This window comes from Priapulus caudatus, unplaced genomic scaffold (genome assembly GCF_000485595.1).
Source record: "Priapulus caudatus unplaced genomic scaffold, Priapulus_caudatus-5.0.1 Scaffold926, whole genome shotgun sequence".
Taxonomy (NCBI): Eukaryota; Metazoa; Priapulida; class Priapulimorpha; order Priapulimorphida; family Priapulidae; genus Priapulus; species Priapulus caudatus.
The window spans coordinates 43,090-62,099 of NW_014577987.1; the positions used below are offsets into that span (position 1 = coordinate 43,090).

At 49.2% G+C, this 19,010-nt stretch overlaps 1 protein-coding gene across 1 annotated transcript in view; it reads left to right on the top strand.

The window, feature by feature from the left end:
• Window positions 1-15,186, top strand: part of LOC106814439 — a 26,457-nt gene extending 11,271 nt beyond the window's left edge. Inside the window, exons 9-26 of the mRNA XM_014818756.1 lie at window positions 301-442; window positions 1,220-1,486; window positions 1,686-1,827; window positions 2,038-2,159; window positions 2,357-2,505; window positions 2,714-2,884; window positions 3,354-3,491; window positions 3,819-6,163; window positions 6,721-6,931; window positions 10,033-10,196; window positions 10,908-11,038; window positions 11,303-11,419; window positions 11,888-12,052; window positions 12,260-12,442; window positions 12,999-13,249; window positions 13,503-13,586; window positions 14,013-14,177; window positions 14,534-15,186. Of these exons, the coding sequence (XP_014674242.1) occupies window positions 301-442; window positions 1,220-1,486; window positions 1,686-1,827; window positions 2,038-2,159; window positions 2,357-2,505; window positions 2,714-2,884; window positions 3,354-3,491; window positions 3,819-6,163; window positions 6,721-6,931; window positions 10,033-10,196; window positions 10,908-11,038; window positions 11,303-11,419; window positions 11,888-12,052; window positions 12,260-12,442; window positions 12,999-13,249; window positions 13,503-13,586; window positions 14,013-14,177; window positions 14,534-14,741 (5,155 nt within the window). The 3' untranslated portion in view covers window positions 14,742-15,186. The remainder of the gene's footprint in view (window positions 1-300; window positions 443-1,219; window positions 1,487-1,685; window positions 1,828-2,037; window positions 2,160-2,356; window positions 2,506-2,713; window positions 2,885-3,353; window positions 3,492-3,818; window positions 6,164-6,720; window positions 6,932-10,032; window positions 10,197-10,907; window positions 11,039-11,302; window positions 11,420-11,887; window positions 12,053-12,259; window positions 12,443-12,998; window positions 13,250-13,502; window positions 13,587-14,012; window positions 14,178-14,533) is intronic.
• Window positions 15,187-19,010: the final 3,824 nt, after the last annotated feature.

Genomic DNA, 19,010 nt, shown 5'->3' on the forward strand with positions numbered 1-19,010 from the left:
CCTCATTCTCACATCCTTGCTACACGCGCTCTCTGCTCGGTCTCCCTCAGTCTCGCACTCTAGCTACACGCGCTCTCTGCTCGGTCTCCCTCAGTCTCGCACTCTAGCTACACACGCTCTCTGCTCGGTCTCCCTCAGTCTCGCACTCTAGCTACACGCGCTCTCTGCTCGGTCTCCCTCAGTCTCACACCCTTGCTACACGCGCTCTCTGCTCGGTCTCCCTCAGTCTCACACCCTTGCTACACTCGTTAGTCTAGCTAGTATTAGAATCTCGCTATAGCGACGATTCTTCTGCTTCAGGTCGGCGGAGCAGTGCTGCAAGGAAGCCATCTCACTGCTGGAGCCGAGCATCCCTCACGCTGCCTCACTCATCGCTAAGCACCACCTCGCGTCGGCACACCTCTGGCTGTATGTCATGCAGAGTCAGGCGCGTCAGGAGCAGGTACGCAGTCGACGAGGCGTGGCTAGTCAACGATACAGAGCATCGAGCATGGCCGTGCCTTAAGGCCATAATAAAAATATGTTTGTTAAATGTTTGTTTGCCCTCACCCGACCGACCAGCCGAAAAGGGGCCGACTCAAAAAGTTTTATTGATCTTTCCCATTCGTTTTTTTTACAAATTGTATCACTGTACATTATATAAATCTGTAGGCAATACATTATATGTACCAAGCAAAACAAACATTCAACAGAAAAGGTATCTCGACACAAGCACACCCGAGCGTGTAGACACCATGCTGAATTTGTAAAAAGACCCCCCTCGAAAAAAAGCCTAATTACCTACCCAAACTTTTCAGCCTGGGTCGGGTGAGGGCAAACAAATATTCTTTCAATTGTGGCCTAATCTTGCAGTCTCGCTGTGAATTTCATTTCGGTGGTGGGTTGGATGGGTGGGCAGAGTGAACAAATATATAATACTTGTGCTATAATACTTTGTATAAAATATACTAAATATATATGTAAATATTATTTATACTTTGTATAAAACATATAGTGTAGGTGTGAGGGTCCTATGCATGTCAAAGTTGTAGTTATATTGTCCCGTATTAAAAGAAGATAAAACGTCGAAAAATTGAAAAAAATGTATGTGTTTGTATTCGTCTCGCTGCTGTGTATGAATGCCGGGTGATCATTCACGCACTCCTGTCATCGCTAACACGTTACACAGCCTACGATCGAGGCAATGGATGCGCACATTTTTCACCACGCTCCTTTACAGGCTGCGGCGAAGACAGTGGCGACCTCTGGTGGCACGCCGACCGGGGCAAACGACGACGGCGAAGACGTGGCGTCGTTTGACGAGCGGACGAGCAGTCACGTGACCCTGCAGCAGGAGCGCGAGATGACGGGGGCGCTGCGTGCCGCGCTCGCGCTGTGGCGGGACATCGCGTGCGCGACCGACGATGACCTTCGTCGCGACCTCCGCGTCACCGACCTGCTGAGAAACCTGGAGCTGCTGGCGGCCATGTTTGAGCTAATTCTCGAGGTGAGTGCCGCCATGTTTGATCACTGACGTTGAGGTTGTTGTCGTGTAACTGCCTTTAATGTGTAGTTAAGCGTACAGGCTGAAATTATCCGATTAGTTACTGTCATCGGTAAAACCCGCAGCTCCGAAGTTCCGCCGCGTTTGCCGTGCGATTTATTGTTTGTTACACGTTGTTTTTCTCCACGCCATTTGTTTCCAGCCCGTCCTGCAGGTGGAGACACTGGTGCTGGTGCACCGCGTTGCGACGGCGTGTTGCGAGAGCGCCCGCGCCGTCGTTCTGACCAACGCGGCGAACCTCGTGAGGGCGCTCTGCTCCGTCGGGCTGGTTGACGTCGCCGCGGGTAAGACGCCGCGTTGCCGCGGCAACCAAAGCCAGCAGAGAAAAGCCAGTGCATTAAATTAAATTTTTTTTAAATTAATTTCATTAATTTTAAATTATTTCATTTCATCCTAATCTCTAAGTGTTTATTCTAAATTTCAATCGATATCTCTGATTTTTTCCCGGCTGATTTCTTGCGGCACGCGACGTTAACACGCCTTTTTGCTTACAGCTGTCGGGGAGAAGGTGGAGGCCGGCGCGGAGAAGGAGAAGGACACCGAACAGAAGGAGACGAAGGTGGCTCGGCTCACCTGGCAAGTCGCACACAGCGAGGTGTGCTACCTGAACGAACAGGTGCGTGGTATCGCTAATTACATCGTTAGCAGGTAATCAACAACAAGGCTGGCGCGTCTGTCAAGCCTCGATACAGTACTTGCAGGTATGGTTTCTGTCAAGCTAGGTCCTGAACAAGCAGGATAGTCCTATATGAAAAAACTACCTAAACTCGCTGTGACGTAGCAGTGACACTAACAATGCTCTAACGACCGCAGTTCGACCGAGGCTGGACGCTGCTGTCGCGCGTACTGTGCTGCCCCCTGCTGGAGAACAAGCTCTGCTCGAGTTACATGATCGGGTCGTCGGCGGCGCTGCTGCACTCGCGATACAAGGCGCTGCCCGCCCGCACCTTCCTGCACCAGAGGTACGCATGGGTCGGTGGTGGGGGGCTGACTGAGAGCAGAGACGGAGGAACTCTGGTGATTAAAGATTTAATGAGAAAGGGGGGGAGTGACGGTTGTTTAACAGATTAACATTAAAGCATGCATATACACGCGCACGCACACACACACAAACGACCTCCGTCGTTGCGGCTGTTACGGTTAACGTCCCCCCTCCCCCCAACGTTGCAGCACGCTCGCGTCGCTACGCGAGGACGACAGCTCGCCGCTGGAGCTCGGCGAAAAGGGACTGCGCACAGTGATCGGAATAGCGAAGCTGATGCTGGGACGCGACGCTGCTGAGGCCGCCGCCGGCGACGACGACGTCGCGTGCGTCGATCGCACGACCCGCCTCGTCACCAGGTACCCCGCCCCGCGGCGCCCTCTACGCGTCGTCTGCGTCGCGAGGTCATCCCGGTAACGTCGCAAGGTCGTTCCCGTGATGTTGTAAGGTCGTCACTGATCTGTGCGAGGATTGTATTTATTCATAAATGATGGTAGTAATTCAGATCCATAGCACATTGTAAACGATTACTCAGACTCAGGGTCGAACAGATATCGAGTCGTTTTATTTATAAATTATCATAGTACACTGATTGCGAATACATTATTTTCATGGTGTAGAGAAACATCTCTTTCATTAAATAGGTGTGGGTTTGGTTGGATTTCGTGACAAGTTATGTTGTAATGAGCATTTGAAGTGGTACCTGTCTGTAACCCAGACGGTATCCGTAACACATTGTAAACGATAGCTCGGAATTTGGGGTCAAAGAGATGTCAAGTCGTTTGATATTTTTTGATAAATCGTTAGAATTCGCCGATTGTGTTTCAGGTACAGGATCCTCATAGACATGTTGTGTGCACTGCACCAGGCTGGGGATTTCTACCTGCACTGCGGCCTGGCCAGAGAAGCGAAAACCTACCTGAAGGAAGGGCTCACTTATGCCGAGCGATTCGGTCTGACGAAATGGTAAGCAGCTTTGTCCTAGAGCAGATTTCTAGCGGCATGTTTGATGGAGGTCAGGCTACCGACGATGGTACCGACTCAAATTTTGTTCTTCTAAGTGGAGCATCTCATGTAGTAGCTTGATTGCTTTCCACTTACTGATTCGTTAGTGTTTCTTGAGACCGATTTATCAGTCAATCGAGGTAGATGGATTGTTCGTCTGCATTACTTCCTGCTGTTTACCTGTCCGTGTGTTTCGTACAGGTGTGCGCGGCTGTGTTACGTACCTGTCCCTGTGTTCCGTACAGGTGTGTGCGACTGTGTATTTACCTGTACATGTGTTGCGTACAGGTGTGCGCGGCTGCGTCTCTCTCTGTGTGAGATAGAGCTGAGAAGCGGACAGCCGCTCGACTGTGAACTGATGCTGGACTCTGTCGACTACACCCTGAACGCCGAGCCCATCTCCGCGCCTCCCCTCGTCGCCACGGTAACCGTCGCCACGGCGACGCCTGCGAACCCGACGACGGCGGGCCGGAAGAAGAAGGCGGCAAGCGGGAAGGCGGCGGGGGACACCGGGAAGATGCTGAGAGGATGCCGCGGTGGGAAGCCGTCGTCGGGGGCAACCGCCACCCCGTTTACGATCTACACGGACGACGCGTCGGCGGCCGACGACTTCCTCATCTCGTCGCGGCCGCTGAGCTCCCCGCAGGGGGCGCCACCATCCAACGCTGCGGCGTCGTCGCCGGCGTTGTCGCGGCAAACGCGGCGTGGAGGCGCGGAGCATGCGGCAGGGTGCGCGTGCGCGCGCTGCGGCGATGTCGCTCTACAGCTGCTGAACGCGCTCGCGTCTGCCCTGCGCGCCCGCTGCCTCCACGACCAATCACGCGATGGGGAGTTGCTGGCGGGGCGCTTTGCCGCGGCCCGCGCCCGCGCCGCCGCACACGCACACGTAGAGGGCGCCACCGCGACGCTGCGCGATGTCGTCGTCGAGCGTCTCGGCGTCGCGCCCGGTGGCGCCCCCTCGGGGAGCGTACTCGCCGAGAGCGGGGCGGCGTACCACGTCGTCGTGGCGACGGCGCAGCTGCGCGGCGACGACATCGGGTCGGCGGAGGCCGAACTCGCCAGAGGGCAGCAGCTGCTCGCAGGGCACCACGGCGAGTTGAGGGCACGCTTGCTCCACCTGGAGGCAGTGCTGAGCATCAGAAAGGAGGCGGAGGGGCGCGCGTGCGACCCGTACTCGCTATTCCGCGTCGGCTACTGCGAGGCGTCGCCACGAGGCGAGGGGTCGACCCGCGTCTCGCTTGAGGCGGTGACGATGACGCCGGCCGCGCGCCGCGCTCGTTTTCTCAGCGGCGCGTCGTCGTCGCCGTCGACAACGAGAGACCGCATCCCCAGCATCCCCGGAGATGTGAAGCCATTTGCGCAGCAGCAGTGCAGCCCCAGCATCCTCACGGAGCGCAACAACGTCATCGCCGCCTACAAGACCCCCGCGCGCAAGCTCAAGCCGCGGCGGCGGCGACCGGCCGTCCGCCAGATGGCGCCGCTGGGGAGCGATAGCGACAGCAAGGAGAACTCGCCGGCGCCGCCACGGCCGTGCCGCACCGGTCACCAGAGGGCGCCGCGGAAGCCGCGCGCGCCGCGCCGCACCAACCTGAACCCCGTGCGCGAGCCGGAGAGCGAGAGCGAAGATGACGTCGCCACGGAGACGGTGAGGTGCCACGCCGGCGCCCCCTGGAGGGGTCGGCGCTCGGCGGCGGTGGTGTCCACGGACACGAGCTTCACACGTCTGAGTGAGACCGAGGACGTCAACCCGTCGTCTGCTAAGTCTCTCGCTCCTAAGTCTCTCGCTGCTAAGTCTCTCGCTGCTAAGTCTCCTCGAAGCAACTCTCCAACCGCTAACGCTCCAACCGATAAGTCTCGAGCGAAACCGGCAAAGACGTTGAATCAGACGAAAGCGCAAAAGAGAGCGGGCGCCAAGAAGGTTGCCGTCGCGAGGCCGATGCGCGTCACCAGGGGGCAGCAGCTGCAGCAGCAGCACGGCGGCGACACGGAACGATTCCGTCACGACGACTCCTCCGCGTGCGACGACGACTCGTACGCGGCGTCCGACGCCGACGACGTCCACGTCGCCCACCAGGGGGCGCCAGACGCGACGTCACCGGACGCGCTGACGGAGCGACGCGCCGTCGACCATGTCGCTCGCCAGGGGGCGCCGCACGAGGTCGACCTCGATGCGTCGGTGGAGGTCGCGCGGGCGGCGAGCGAGGAAGAGACGACGCCAACGCTGAGGAGGACTAAGAGAGGGAGACCTGCCGGGAGGGGGAAGGCCACCGCCGCAGGAGGCCTCTCCGCGAAGGGGAAGACCGCCACTGAGAAACCCACTACGAGGAAGAAACTTGCCGGGGAGGAAGCTACGAGGGAGAAGCCCATTAGGGAGAAACCTACCAAGGAGGAGAAGCCTCCGAAGAAGGAACCCACGAGAGAGAAGTCCGGCCGAGGCAGGAGGAAGAATGCGATCGACGCGAAACAGAAAGAGAAGGTCGTGGCAAAAAGTGAGAGGGTGGTCGAGGAGGAGGAGGTTAAGGCGGAGGAGGTGGAGGTGCTACGCAGCAGCAGCGTGCGAGGGGGGAGGTCCGACGACTCGGACAGCTTCCTCCGCATGTCTCCGCTCAGCGCCGGCGTCGTGCGTCACAGAGGTGAGCATCTCTCTCCTTGTCTACGCGCTAATTAGACGTTCATTAATCATGATTTGATTAGTTTTAATTTTAGATTAATTAGAATTAATTATTCTTAAGAGTTCTTAATTAGGTCGCCTAGTTAGCGCACAGTGAATATTAATGTAGTTACGACTGTGATTGTGTCGCGAGTATGAAATGGATGAATTAAGTTCTAACGAACGCAAAATTCAGAATTTCACACTTGGATTAATCACTCGCGATAATCTTTCGCTCGAACGAATTTTTGCGCTGTTGTAATTGGCAGGAAAAAAACCATTCTGCATTATTGTATTACGAACATCAGGAGTAAAAATCTAAAAATAAAATATATTTTAATTATTCCTAATATTATTATTTAAGTTATATACATATTATATATTACATATTTATATTATATAATATATTATATTATTTGTATTATTTATTATTTTATTTTCAGTATATATATATATATATATATATAGTATATAACGATTAATAATTTTAATATTATTATTGTCATTGTGATCACAATCACATTGAATATCTGCTCGCAGAATTCTCCGTTGCATCCGTGAAGCTGCTGTTAGATGAAGCCACCTCGCTGCTGCGGCAGCATCCTCCGTCGCCGCTCTACGGTGAGGTGATGCTGCTGCGAGCGCTCTGTGACGTCACGCTGGACCCGCGCGCGGCGGCGCGGCACGCGGCTGAGGCTGCGGCAGTCACGCTGCGACACCAGGCCTGCCTGCAGATCACGAAGAAGCTAAGGTGAGAGAGAAGCTGGGGTGAGAGAGAAGCTGAGGTAGAGGGAAGCTGGGGTGAGAGAGAAGCTGAGGTAGAGGGAAGCCAGGGTGAGAGAGAAGTCGAGATGAGAGAGAAGCTGAGGTGTGAGAGAAGCTGAGGTGAGAGAGAAGCTGAGGTGAGAGAGAAGCTGAGGTGAGAGAGAAGATGAGGTAGAGGGAAGCCGGGGTGAGAGAGAAGTCGAGATGAGAGAGAAGCGGATGTGAGAGAGAAGCCGAGGTGAGAGAGAAGCTGAGGTGAGAGAGAAGCTGAGGTGAGAGAAAAGAACTGGCGGTGAGAGAGGAGGCTGAGTAGGGAGAGAATCTGAGGCTGAGAGAAGAGAGCTGAGGTGAGAGAGAAGCTGAAGAGAGAGAGCTAGGTGCAGAGAGAAGCTGAGTGTGTGAAGAGAAGCTGGGGTTGAGGTGAGAGGAAGACTGGGGTGAGAGAGCAGGTGAGAGAGAAAGCTGAGGTGAGAGAGAGCCTGAGGTGAGAGAGAAACTGGGGTGAGAGAGAAGCTCGAGGTGAGAGAGAAGCTGAGGTGAGGAGAAGAAGGTCTGGTGAGCGAGAAACTGAGGGTGAAGAGATCGAAGGTGAGAGACAGAAGCTGAGGTGAGAGAGAAGGTGAGGTAGAGGAAGCCTGAGGTGAGAGAGAAGCTGGAGAGAGAGAAGGCTGATGTGAGTAGAGAAGCTGAGGTGAGAGAGTAACTGAGTGAGAGAGAAAAGCTGAAGGTGATGTAGCTCTTATGCTATGCTCAATTGAGAAGAGCTGAGGTGAGAGAGAAGGTGAGGAGAGAAGGTGTGAGAGAAAGCTGGAGAAGTGAGAGAGAAGGTGAGAGAGAAGCTGGGTGAGAGGAAGGTAGGACTGAGGTGAGCGAGAAAGCTGAGGTGAGAGAGAACCGGTGAGGTGAGAGAGAAACTGGGTGGAGAGAAGCTGAGGTGAGAGAGAAAGCATGAGATGAGAGAGAAAAGTCTGGGGTGAGTGAGAAGTGTGAGAGAGAAGGCGAAAGATGAGAGAGAGAAGCTGAATGTGAGAGAGAAAGTCTGAGGTGAGAGAGAAGACTGAGAGAGATGAAGCTTGAGGTGTAGAGAGAAGCTGAGGTGAGTAGGAGAACCTGTGTGGTGTGTAGAGATAAAGCTGAAGAACTGAAGATGTAGAGAAAATTAAGGTGAGAGACGAGCTGAGATGAGTATAGAAGGTCTGAGGTAGAGAGAAAAGCTGGGGTGAGCGAGACGAAACTGAGTGTGAGGAGAGGAAGAGTGAGAGAGAAGCTAGAGGCTGAAGAGAGAAGTGAGGTTAGATGAAAGACTTTAGGTGTCAGAGAGAAGCTTGGTAATATGAGGAGAGACGAAGCTGATGTGAGAGTAGATAAAATAGCTGAAGGTGAGAGAGATAGCTGAGGATGAGAGAGAAGGTGAGAGAGAAGCTTGAGGTTGAGAAGTAGATAAAGGTACTGAGGTGAGAGAGAAGCTGAGTGAGAGAAGTCTTGAGTATGAAATATAAGAGAAGGCTAGGGGTGAGAGCCTGAAGGCTGAGGAGTGAGATGAGTATAGCTGAGAGAGATGAGAAGCTTGAAGGATTAGAGAGAGAAGCCTGAGGTGAGAGAAAGAAGTCTGGGGTGAGTGGAGAAGAGACACTGAGGTCGAGGCGAGAAGCGGTAGAGGTGAGAGAGAATAGCTGAGGTGATAGAGAAGGTGAATGAGAGAAAGCTGAGGATGAGAGAAGAGAAGCCTGCAGGTGAGAGAGAAGTTCTGAGGTGATGAGAGAGAAGCTGCGGGGTTGAAGACTGATGAGAAAAAGATTGAGTTGTGAGTAGACTGTAAGGTGTAGATGTATGAAGTATGAGCGCTCGAGAGTAGAGACTGAGATGAGAGAGAGAATGACCAGCTGGAAGGTAGAGGGAGAGCTGGGTGAGAGTGGAGTAGCTGAGGATGAGAGAGATAAAGCTGAGGCTGAGAGAGAACTGAGCGCTTTTAGAGAAGAGCTGAGGTGAGAGAGAACTGAGGTGAGAGACGAAAATCTGAGAGTGAGAGAGAGCTGAGGTGAAGAGAGAAGGTGAGAAGAGAGAGGACTGAGATGAGGAGAAGAGAAGCTTCTAGGTGAGAGAGAAGCTGAGGTGATGAGAGAAGCTGGTTGAGCGAGAAGCTCGCGAGGTGAGAGAGAAGCTGAGGTGAGAAGAAAGCTGAGAATGAAGAGAGAAGCCCCTGAGGTAGAGGGAAGCCTGGGGTCGAGAGAGCAAAGGTGAGAAGAGAAGGCTGAGGTGAAGAGAGATAGAGCTGAAGGTGAGAGAGAAGCTGAGAAGTGAGAAAGAAGCTGAGGTGAGAGAGAACTGAGGTGAGAGAGAAGCTTTGAGAGAGAGAGAAGCTGAGGTGTGAGAGAAGCTGAGGTGAGAGAGAAGCTGAGGTGAGAGAGAAAGCGAAGGTCACAGAGGAAGCTGATGTGAGAGAGAAGGCGGAGAGAGAGAAAAGCTGGGTTGAGAGAGAAGGTGAGAGAGAACGCTGATGTGAGAGAGAAGCTGGGGTAAGGAGAGAAAGCTGAGGTGAGAGAGAGAAGATGAGGTGAGAGAGAGAAGCTCAGGTGAGAGAGAAGCCGAGGTGAGAGAGAAGCCGAGGTGAGAGAGAGAAGCTGAGATGAGAGAGAGAAGCTGAGGTGAGAGAGAAGCTGAGGTGAGAGAGAAGCCGAGGTGAGAGAGAGAAGCTGAGATGAGGTAGCTTTTATGCTAAGCTCATTGCGGATTTGTTGATACGATTTCGTTTAAAGTATTCGTAACGCTGGATGCGGTTAAGGATTAATATATGTATTTTTAGTGGTTAGCGTGACTGCATTGAGGAGAGCATTGTGGACTCATTAAGGATTACTTGACGTGACGCTTCGTAGTATTAAAGAAAGCTTGTTTGAAAATCAGTAAATAATAATTAAAAGGTGATTATGAAAGAAAACTGACGTGAGGTGTGTGGTGGAGGGCACGCAATGATTGAGTCACCTAAGCAATATGAGAGTTCTTGATGGCATTGGTACCTTACCATCACTCTTCGCCATCTTATCTAGCAGTTTCTTTTCCGTTTAACAGTGTTTAACGCATTTCCTGCAGGAAACTTGCGAAGGAAGAAAAGTCTCCCGGCGACCTCGAGAGCGCGTTCTCCGCTATGCGGCTGGACAGCATGAAGACTCCGACAGCCGCACAGCTCAGCAGTGCGAAGGAACTGCTGCGGTTTGGCGACGCGTCGCCCGCCGACGCCGACTTCCTGCCCCGCGGTGCGTACACACGCGCGCGTGCGTGCGGGGGGGGGTGCGCGTGCATGCACTGCACGATACGCTATAGTGTCTGCTGCTGACACACCACGCCTCACTCGACTCCAACATCCTATCTGTTGCTGTATGGGGTACTACCTATGTCTTTGTGTGCTGCTGTGTGGACGTACACACGTCCCCGTGTACTGTGGCCTTTAAACTATGGCAGGACCCACGGTTAGAATTACTCTCCCCGTAGTAGCGCACTTGCACGCATAGCTCCAAGAAACGGTCTTGCTAGGGTTACAAGACCCTAGACAATCATAGTATAGATATAGACAATTAGTCACACAGCCTCGTCAGGCTAGCGCGCTCAGTGCCTCCCACTGTTTGCAAACTAGTTGTGCGAAATTTTAATGTTAACTTAATAAGAGTTTAATGAGAATGAATGTAATTGTGAACTGCAATAGAGAGTACTGCAGTTGAAAATTTGATTGAGATTTTTGGTATAGATTGAAAATTTGAGATTTTTCTCAGCTGTAATATCACTGGGAATTCTGGCAGGTGTTTATGTTGAGGGACACCCGTATGGTGGACACCTACAATGCTATATATGCCGAGTGACGTGCTGCCACTATACTTCGCTATATATATATATATATATATATATTTCACTATATATAGCCGTAGCCAGATTAATTGTTGTAGTCATGATGACTGTGCCGCACCTTGCAGGTTGGACGGTGTGCCAGTTAAGCGTCGTACCTTCACAGCATCCCGCCCATCCACCAAACCTGATCATTGTTCGCTTCCGGAGGCAGGGGGAGCCACTTGTCGCCAGGGTTGCCATGGCGATCGGAGAACAGGTACTGTGATTGTCGTGAAGGTACCCTCGTCGCAAGTTCACGTCGCTTGTGTGCCTGCCTTAATTAATTAAAAGTTGATCAATGACGAATGATCATTTCATGATTAAAAAATATAAATCATTAATAATTATAATTTAACTACCATATGCATGATAAATGAAATTAAAAAATTGACGATGTGAAATGCCGATGGCGAAAATTGCAAACTTTAACGTGCGCGAAACAAAATGAAAATATGAGTGACGTCATCGTTGTCGTATCCAGGGTTACGATATCTTAGAGGAGTACCTCAGCATCCAGAAGGCCAGCAGCACGACGGCCGGCGTAACTGACAAGGCCACCTGGTGGGGAACGCGACACACACTGGATGAGAGGATGCAGGTATAGGCATGTGTAGCAGTGTCAGTCATGTGCACAGTCGCAATCTCGATCTCGTGTGCTGCGGGTGAGATGGACCAGCAGTTCTTTCCTAATATAACGCAAACATAATCATGCTTGTGTTGCTGCCATGGCAGTAGGCTTATATATATACAGATTTCTAACGTAATTTTATTCTGTTTCACCTATAACGTGATAAACCTGGTAACTGAAATACGCGATTACGAATATCGTTTTATGAAATTGAGATAAAAGTTCTCATTAAGTCGTATATCTCCTGTCGTAACCTCTAGCGTATGCGAAGCAATACGAATGTATTTTTTGTATGTAGGCCCTATGTATTTTTCGTTTGAAGAATGTATTTTTTGTTGTTCGTTTCTTTCTAGTATTTGATTTCGTATGCGAAGCAATACATGTACAAATGTATATTCTGTATGTATATTTGTTTTTTCGTTGTTCGTTTCTTTCTAGTATTTGATGCAGCAGATGGAAAATCTATGGTTGGGCGGCTACAAGGGCATGCTCCTTGGTTGCCATGTCAACAAGGAAGATGCAGAGAGGCTGAGAAAAGCCAGCAAGGAGCTGATGATGACATTTAGCATCTGCCTCCCTTCATCGTCACTACCACTCCTACAGGTATAGTGTCAAGCAGCCGAATTTAATTTAATTAATAAAGCTGACTGAAGATAGAAGATGGGCTTTGAATGATAGAGAGCGGGAGTGAAGCAGAGAAATAGCAAGAGCAAGAGCGAGAGCGAGGAAGAGAAAAAAAGAAAGAGAGAGAGAGAGAGGGAAAGTGAGGGAGAAGGTGAAAACCTAAGCAGCGATGTTCACATGTTTCAGATGCTCATAGACTCTCCCTCGAACCTAGAACCCAAACAGCTGTCTCTCATCATCACTGACGTCACGGGGTTGCCTAGCAACAACAAGTCTCACAATGCAATATATCGCCAGATACGGAAACTGTCGAGAGAACTGAATCTGAAGGTGGTGACACGGGACACCACTGTTCTCATACTGGACAAGGTGAATATAGCATTGACGTACATCAGATCGTATCATGTCATAGCATTATACATCCATGCATTCTGCTTTACTGCAATTTTCTCATTTTCTCTCTCCAAAAGGACCTTACTCCATAATGTAAACCAATGTGATGTCAGTATGTCTGGATAGCATCATTTAGTGTACTTCATAAGGGCACTAAATGATACACCGGTCATTAATAAGTAATTTATTTTAGTTTAATTAATTAGGTAATGAATGGCAGTACGTGACCACAGCATAATGCAGTTGCTAGTGCGTTGACCATGTTGATTGTTTGATAGTTATCATGAATAATTTATAATAGCTTACTAAATAATTACATAATAATTTAAAATAATAATTTAAAAAATGCATGCTTACAAGCGTGTTTCATCGTCCTGAGATTGAAACCTCGCGTGTTTCGGGAGTCGCGACTCACGCCTTCACATGCGAATACGTATCGAATATATATACCTGTACGCATGCATATACCTACACGTATATAATATTATATGCCTGTCGAATACGTTTCTATGCATGTGCTCATACATTTTAGAGCGTTCAGCACCTACCCTGGGAGTCGCTGTCGATCCTGCGCACTCACCCCGTCAGTCGCATGCCCTCGCTTCACTTCATCCGCAGCAGCGTTGCTGCTCAGGGTTCCCAGCCGGCGGGCGTTGCCGATCAGGGTAGTCGACCGGCCGGCGCCATCTGCAGGGAGGTTGACGTAAGAAACACGTTCTACGTGCTCAACCCGGCGAACGATCTACCGAACACGCAGACGACGTTCCAGGCGTGGTTCGACAGGTGAGCAACGCCAGCGCCCTCTATAACGATCTTTGCGAGCGCGCTATGACGCGCCGGCGCCTCGTTCGCCGTGTCTCCCGCTCGATCTCTCACGATGCGTCGATAGATTAGTAGATAAGTATATAAGATTTAGTATTTAAGTATGTACATGTATTTGGTAGATAAGTATATGAGATTTAGTATTTAAGTATGTAATTATATAGTAGATAAGTATATTAAGAGTTAAGTATATTTTGTGTTTGTCTGCTCGCAGAGAGAAGAGCTGGCGGGGCGTGGTCGGACAACCTCCGACTCCGGACGAGTTTCGTGAGGCTCTCACGGACTTTCAGCACTTTGTGTGAGTACGACGCACGCGTGCTGCCCCCTGTGTGCGCCAATTACCGCTCGAGTTATCGCCGTTGTATCAAAACGTCGTTATTGATGAGTGATTATGATTGGAGATTGGTTTTGGTTTATCGCATAGGTTCTAAGAGTTTTGTTGATAGCGTAAGCTGAAGGTTGTTATTGGTGGTGGTGTAGTAGTTGTTGTTGTTGTTGTTATTCTTGTTGTTGATAGTGATGGTGGTGTAGTTGTTGAAATTTGTTGGGTTTCTTTACTGCTGTCTTTGTTGATGTTGTTTTTGTTTTTGAATGTCATTGTTGTCGTTGTTGTTGTGGTTGTTGTTTTTTTGCGGTTGTTGTTGATGGTAGTGGTGGTGGCGGCGGTCTCAGCTTGAAAATCGTTTACGTTGGCGCTAATCACGACCGTGGCTCCCTCTGGCAGGTACTGCGGGCACGGCACGGGAGGGCGCTACCTGCGGGGCGACGACATTCAGCGCATAGACTGCCGCGCGGTGGCGCTGCTGATGGGCTGTAGCAGCGGTCGGCTGGCCGTGGCGGGACAGCTGGACGCATGCGGCATGGTGCTCAACTATCTCATCGCTGGATGGTGCGTAGCTATAGCTAGCTAGTTATAGTTAGTTCGTTAGTGTGAGAGCGCAGTGTAGCTGATGAGCACAGGAGAGGTGGTGGTGGTGGGGTGTGCGTGCGTGCGTGCGTGTGTTGTGCAGAGAGCAACAAGTGAATACAGTGACTGGTGAAACGTTGACAGTTCAACATTGTCTGTACATGGCACGCGGACCCCCGCTATTCTGTCGTGCGTCTAGATTTCAACGAGTCGAGTGGTTCAGTGTGTGCGCGAGCGATCTGTTTACACGCGTGGTCCCTCGAGGCGCGTGCGCACGCTAGCGTAAATTACTCTACACTGAGGCGGTCATGCTCACCGGCGCCCCCTGTCTGCTGCAGCCCATGCATCGTCGCGAACCTGTGGGACGTCACCGACCGAGACATCGACCGTTTCCTCGAGAAGCTGCTGCGATGCTGGTTGCCTAGCGATGGGAGGACGACCGTGCTGCAGCACATGAGCGAGGCGCGCGGAAGCTGCAAGCTAAAGCACATGATCGGGGCGGCGCCCGTCGTGTACGGACTGCCCGTCCGCACGAAGAGCAGCTGATAGGGGGCGCCACCCGTCCGCATGAAAGTCAGTTGAGAGAGGGCGCCACTAGTGTGCCACTATTGTTCTCCATAGATGGGCCTTCTATACGTCTAATTTATAACAAAACCCTCATCTTAACACTTATGATGTCTGATGCCGCAGGTAACGATGTTACTAATTGGTATAGGAAGGGTTACGTTATGCATACTCTACAAGAGTGTAATGTCTGTGCAAAACTGGTGTTGGTGTTTAATGTGAATGCAAAGATGGCATTTTAAAAGTTGTTGAAGTCGTTGCCAAATAAGTGTTCTTTGGATATCTGAAACTTGTGTGAGCGTAAATGATGTGAGCAAATATGTGAACGTAGAGTTAGAATGTACCATATCAAACCCCTCACACACGCACACACACACACACACACACACACGCACACACACACACACACACACACACACACACACACACACACACACAAACGCGCTACAACACGCACCACAAACGCAACCGCAGACGCACGCACGAGCACCGATTGAAGACAACAAACACACACGCCGCACGCACGCAGCACAACACACACACACACACACACGCACGCACGCACGCACGCACATAAACAAACAAACAACACACGCGCGCGCGCAGCGCACGCACACACACATGCGCCGCATGCACACACACACACACACAGCACACACACACACACACACACACAACACACACACACACACATACACACACATATATATAATAGTATATACACACACATATATATATATATACAGCACACACAACAACAAACACACACACACACTACGGCACGCAGCGCACACACACGCAACGCGACCTGCACGCACATAAACAAACAAACACCAGCACGCACGCACAACACGCACGCATGCACGCACACCACACACACACACACACCACACACACACACACACACACACAGTCACGCACGCACGCGCCAACTAGACCACGCACGCACACACACACACACACACAGTCACGCACGCACACAAACACACACAGACCTACACACACATCCACACACACTTGTCTCTTTGACGAATGTTTTTACGTTATACATACTACTTGTTGTAGTTATAGCTCCCCTGTACACAATCAGCCGTAAAGATGTAGCAGAGCAATATATTCATTATCATCGAAGAAGCCATCGCAGTATCGAGTTGAGTTGTCATTTGATAACGACCCCCTCATTTTGCACTCCGTTCACAGTCCTTCTTGCTTTTAACAATTATATTATAATGTATTAATTGTCAGCGGATAACTAGCAAGGTTCTATCTGCCGCCTAGCACCCTTGTTACTAGCACCTCATTGTATCATATTGCTCTTCCTTACAGGACTATTGCATTGTGGGCTATGTATGTACTATGTAGGAGCATACTATTTCCTAACTACTGTGATAGCAGTCAAGTTCGTGTTATAGTGAACTTTATCGTTACCACCTGTGCGTGTTGGAGTGGACTTTTCCTAGGAAATTGATTGTCGTTTATGAATTTTATATTTACCTAATATTAAATTTCTAATAAATTAATTATTTCGAGTTTCAATGCGACTTATTTCCGTAGTCAATTGATTTTCATGTTCGTTGCGTACACACGTTATTGAGCGTGACAGCGAATGATGTTTGATATACAAAGTTCATTTATTACAGTCGGTTACATTATTTCCATGTTCGCACAGCCTGAAAGTACCTTTGGAATGAGGGGAGTCGCTTCCTCAAAGGAAAAGGTACTTGACATTAGTAATGTTGATTTTTTGCTTTTGGAAAAGTCCTTGAATTTCATGAAAATGTCCTTGATCTTTTAGAAAGAATCCTTGCTTGTAATAAAATGAAAGTTCTGTACGCATCAACAAATGTGCCAACCTAAAATAAATTCGTTAAATTTCGCTTAAAAAGCTATAGACACAATAGACAGTTAAATTTGATGATCACAAATTACAGTAAGTCAGCAAATCGGTCAGTAAATCAAGGTATGTTGTAGAAGTGACAGTGTTTAGAAGGTTTATTAATGTGATCCAAGGTAAGTTTTAGAGGTGACAGGATTAAGATGAGGGGTTATGAAATTAATCCAGGTATGTTCTGTTGTTCTGTGTAGAATCCGATAAAATGTCCTGAAAAGTCCTTGAAACATTTTTCAGTCCTGTATGCACCATTTATGACACCTGTGTAAACAGTATAGATAATACCACAGGTACGGGTAGTCGTATATAACTGGGAAAACCAACAGTGAAAATGCATCAATTCTAGAATTGATTTTTATCAATTATTTATCCAATAGAACATGAATGAGATTCATTGTGTGAACATAAGTCGTACATAAACGTATATACGTGTGAACATAATTTCCTTTCGTCGAATATACGACATTGTACATGCCAGAGTTAGTAAGTATGTGTAAGGCTAAGTCAGTTACAATAGATAACCAACATGTAGCAGTGGATAACTATATACTCGTTATTCTTCTTCTCTCTCTTTCCTTCTATTCTCTCTCTCTCTCTCCTCTCTCCTCTCTCTCTCTCTCTCTCTCTCTGCTATCATCTCCATATGATGTAATTTTGTGTAATCGACTGTACATCAGTACATCATTTACACAAATATCCATCATTACGCAAACAAACATCATTACACAAATATCCATCATTACGCAAACAAATGTCATTATACGAACGTACATCATTACACAAATATCCATCATTACACAACAAATGCATTATACGAACGACATGCATTACAAAATCGTACATATTACACAAATATTTCATTATTTCATAAAACAATGTCATTAAACGAACGCCTACGATCAATACAAAACGTACATATGTACACAAACGATTACGTCATTACACAAATATCCATCATTATTACGCAAATATCCATCATGTACATAACTCAACTATCAGACGACAGGGTGCAGTGTCCGTGAATCCATTCACCCACTCAAGGGCTCGACAAACTTGTTTGCTTCACTCGCAGTAGCACTTAATTTGCGCCATATATTTATGTTTACGAGCCGTCAGAGAATTTCAAGCCGCGTATGTACCTGGTATTGGTAACTGCTCTTGATATGGCTAGAAAACTGCGTTAAGCCGATTACTCATTCTCTCTCTCTTCTCCTCTCTCTCTCTCTCTCCTCTCTCTCTACTCTCTCTCTCTCTCTCCTCTCTCTCTCTCTCTCTCGCCTTTCTCTCTTTCTCTCCTCTCTCTCCCTCTCAATATATAATTATAGATTCTATATATATAATACCTTACCTACCACATAACATACATACTCCTACTCTACCTCCTATCTACCTCTCTATAATATCTATAATGTATATTCCTGCTCTCTAGCTATCTATCGTATTTCTCTCGCTCTTTCCCTCTTCCCCCGTTCCTCTCTATTCTTCTTTCTCGATCTCTCGGCTTCTCGTCTCTCTTTGGCTCTCTTTCTCTTGTCTTCTCCTCCGTCCTGGGCAGCCTATGCATCTCTCTCTCTCTCTCTCTACTCTCTCTCTCTCTCTCGCCACCTCTATTCTCTTATTGCCTGGTACCCTCTAGCCATCTGACATCGCTTATGCAATGCTTCGTGACCGACGCCGCGTACGTCATACGCACGCAGTAGCACGCGCACGCACGTACCACGCACGCACGTACACAACGTCATACGCAATTCTCGGGTTAATTAAATAACACCGCACTTAGAGCGGGTTCACACGCGTGTATGCTGACGTTTTCCTATATATACATACATCACAGACAAGCGACTTCTCCGGATAAATGCACTCTGATAATTATTCTAACTGATTCTAGTCGGAGTTATCAAAGGCGTCGACTTTTCTACCGTACGTCAAATTTGCTCGGGCCGAATTTCTGTGTACGTGCCACACGGCACTGCGCGACACTGTACGCAGTTTGTCACGTGTTAGAGGCCAGTTTTAAACAGCAGAGGCTGTGACATATATTAGCGTCAATACTCTCTCCGGTCGCGGCGGCCTTCGCTCATCGCTCTCATGTCGATTGTCACTTACGACTCAGCGCGATCAAAGAGGCCGGTGGCGTGGACATGGAATATATATAGCCTTGTGTTCGTCTACGGTCTCTTCGAGCGCCGTAGCTTTAACGTAAGCCGTACTATCAAGCTCTCTTCTCTCTTCTTTCCAATCCAACGCTCTATCTCTCTGCTCGTCGTCTGCGCGCGCATCTCTCTCTCTGCTCGTCTTTCTTCTCTCTCTCTCTCTTTCTCTCTCCTCTCTCTCTTACTCTCTCGCTCTTCTCTCTTCTC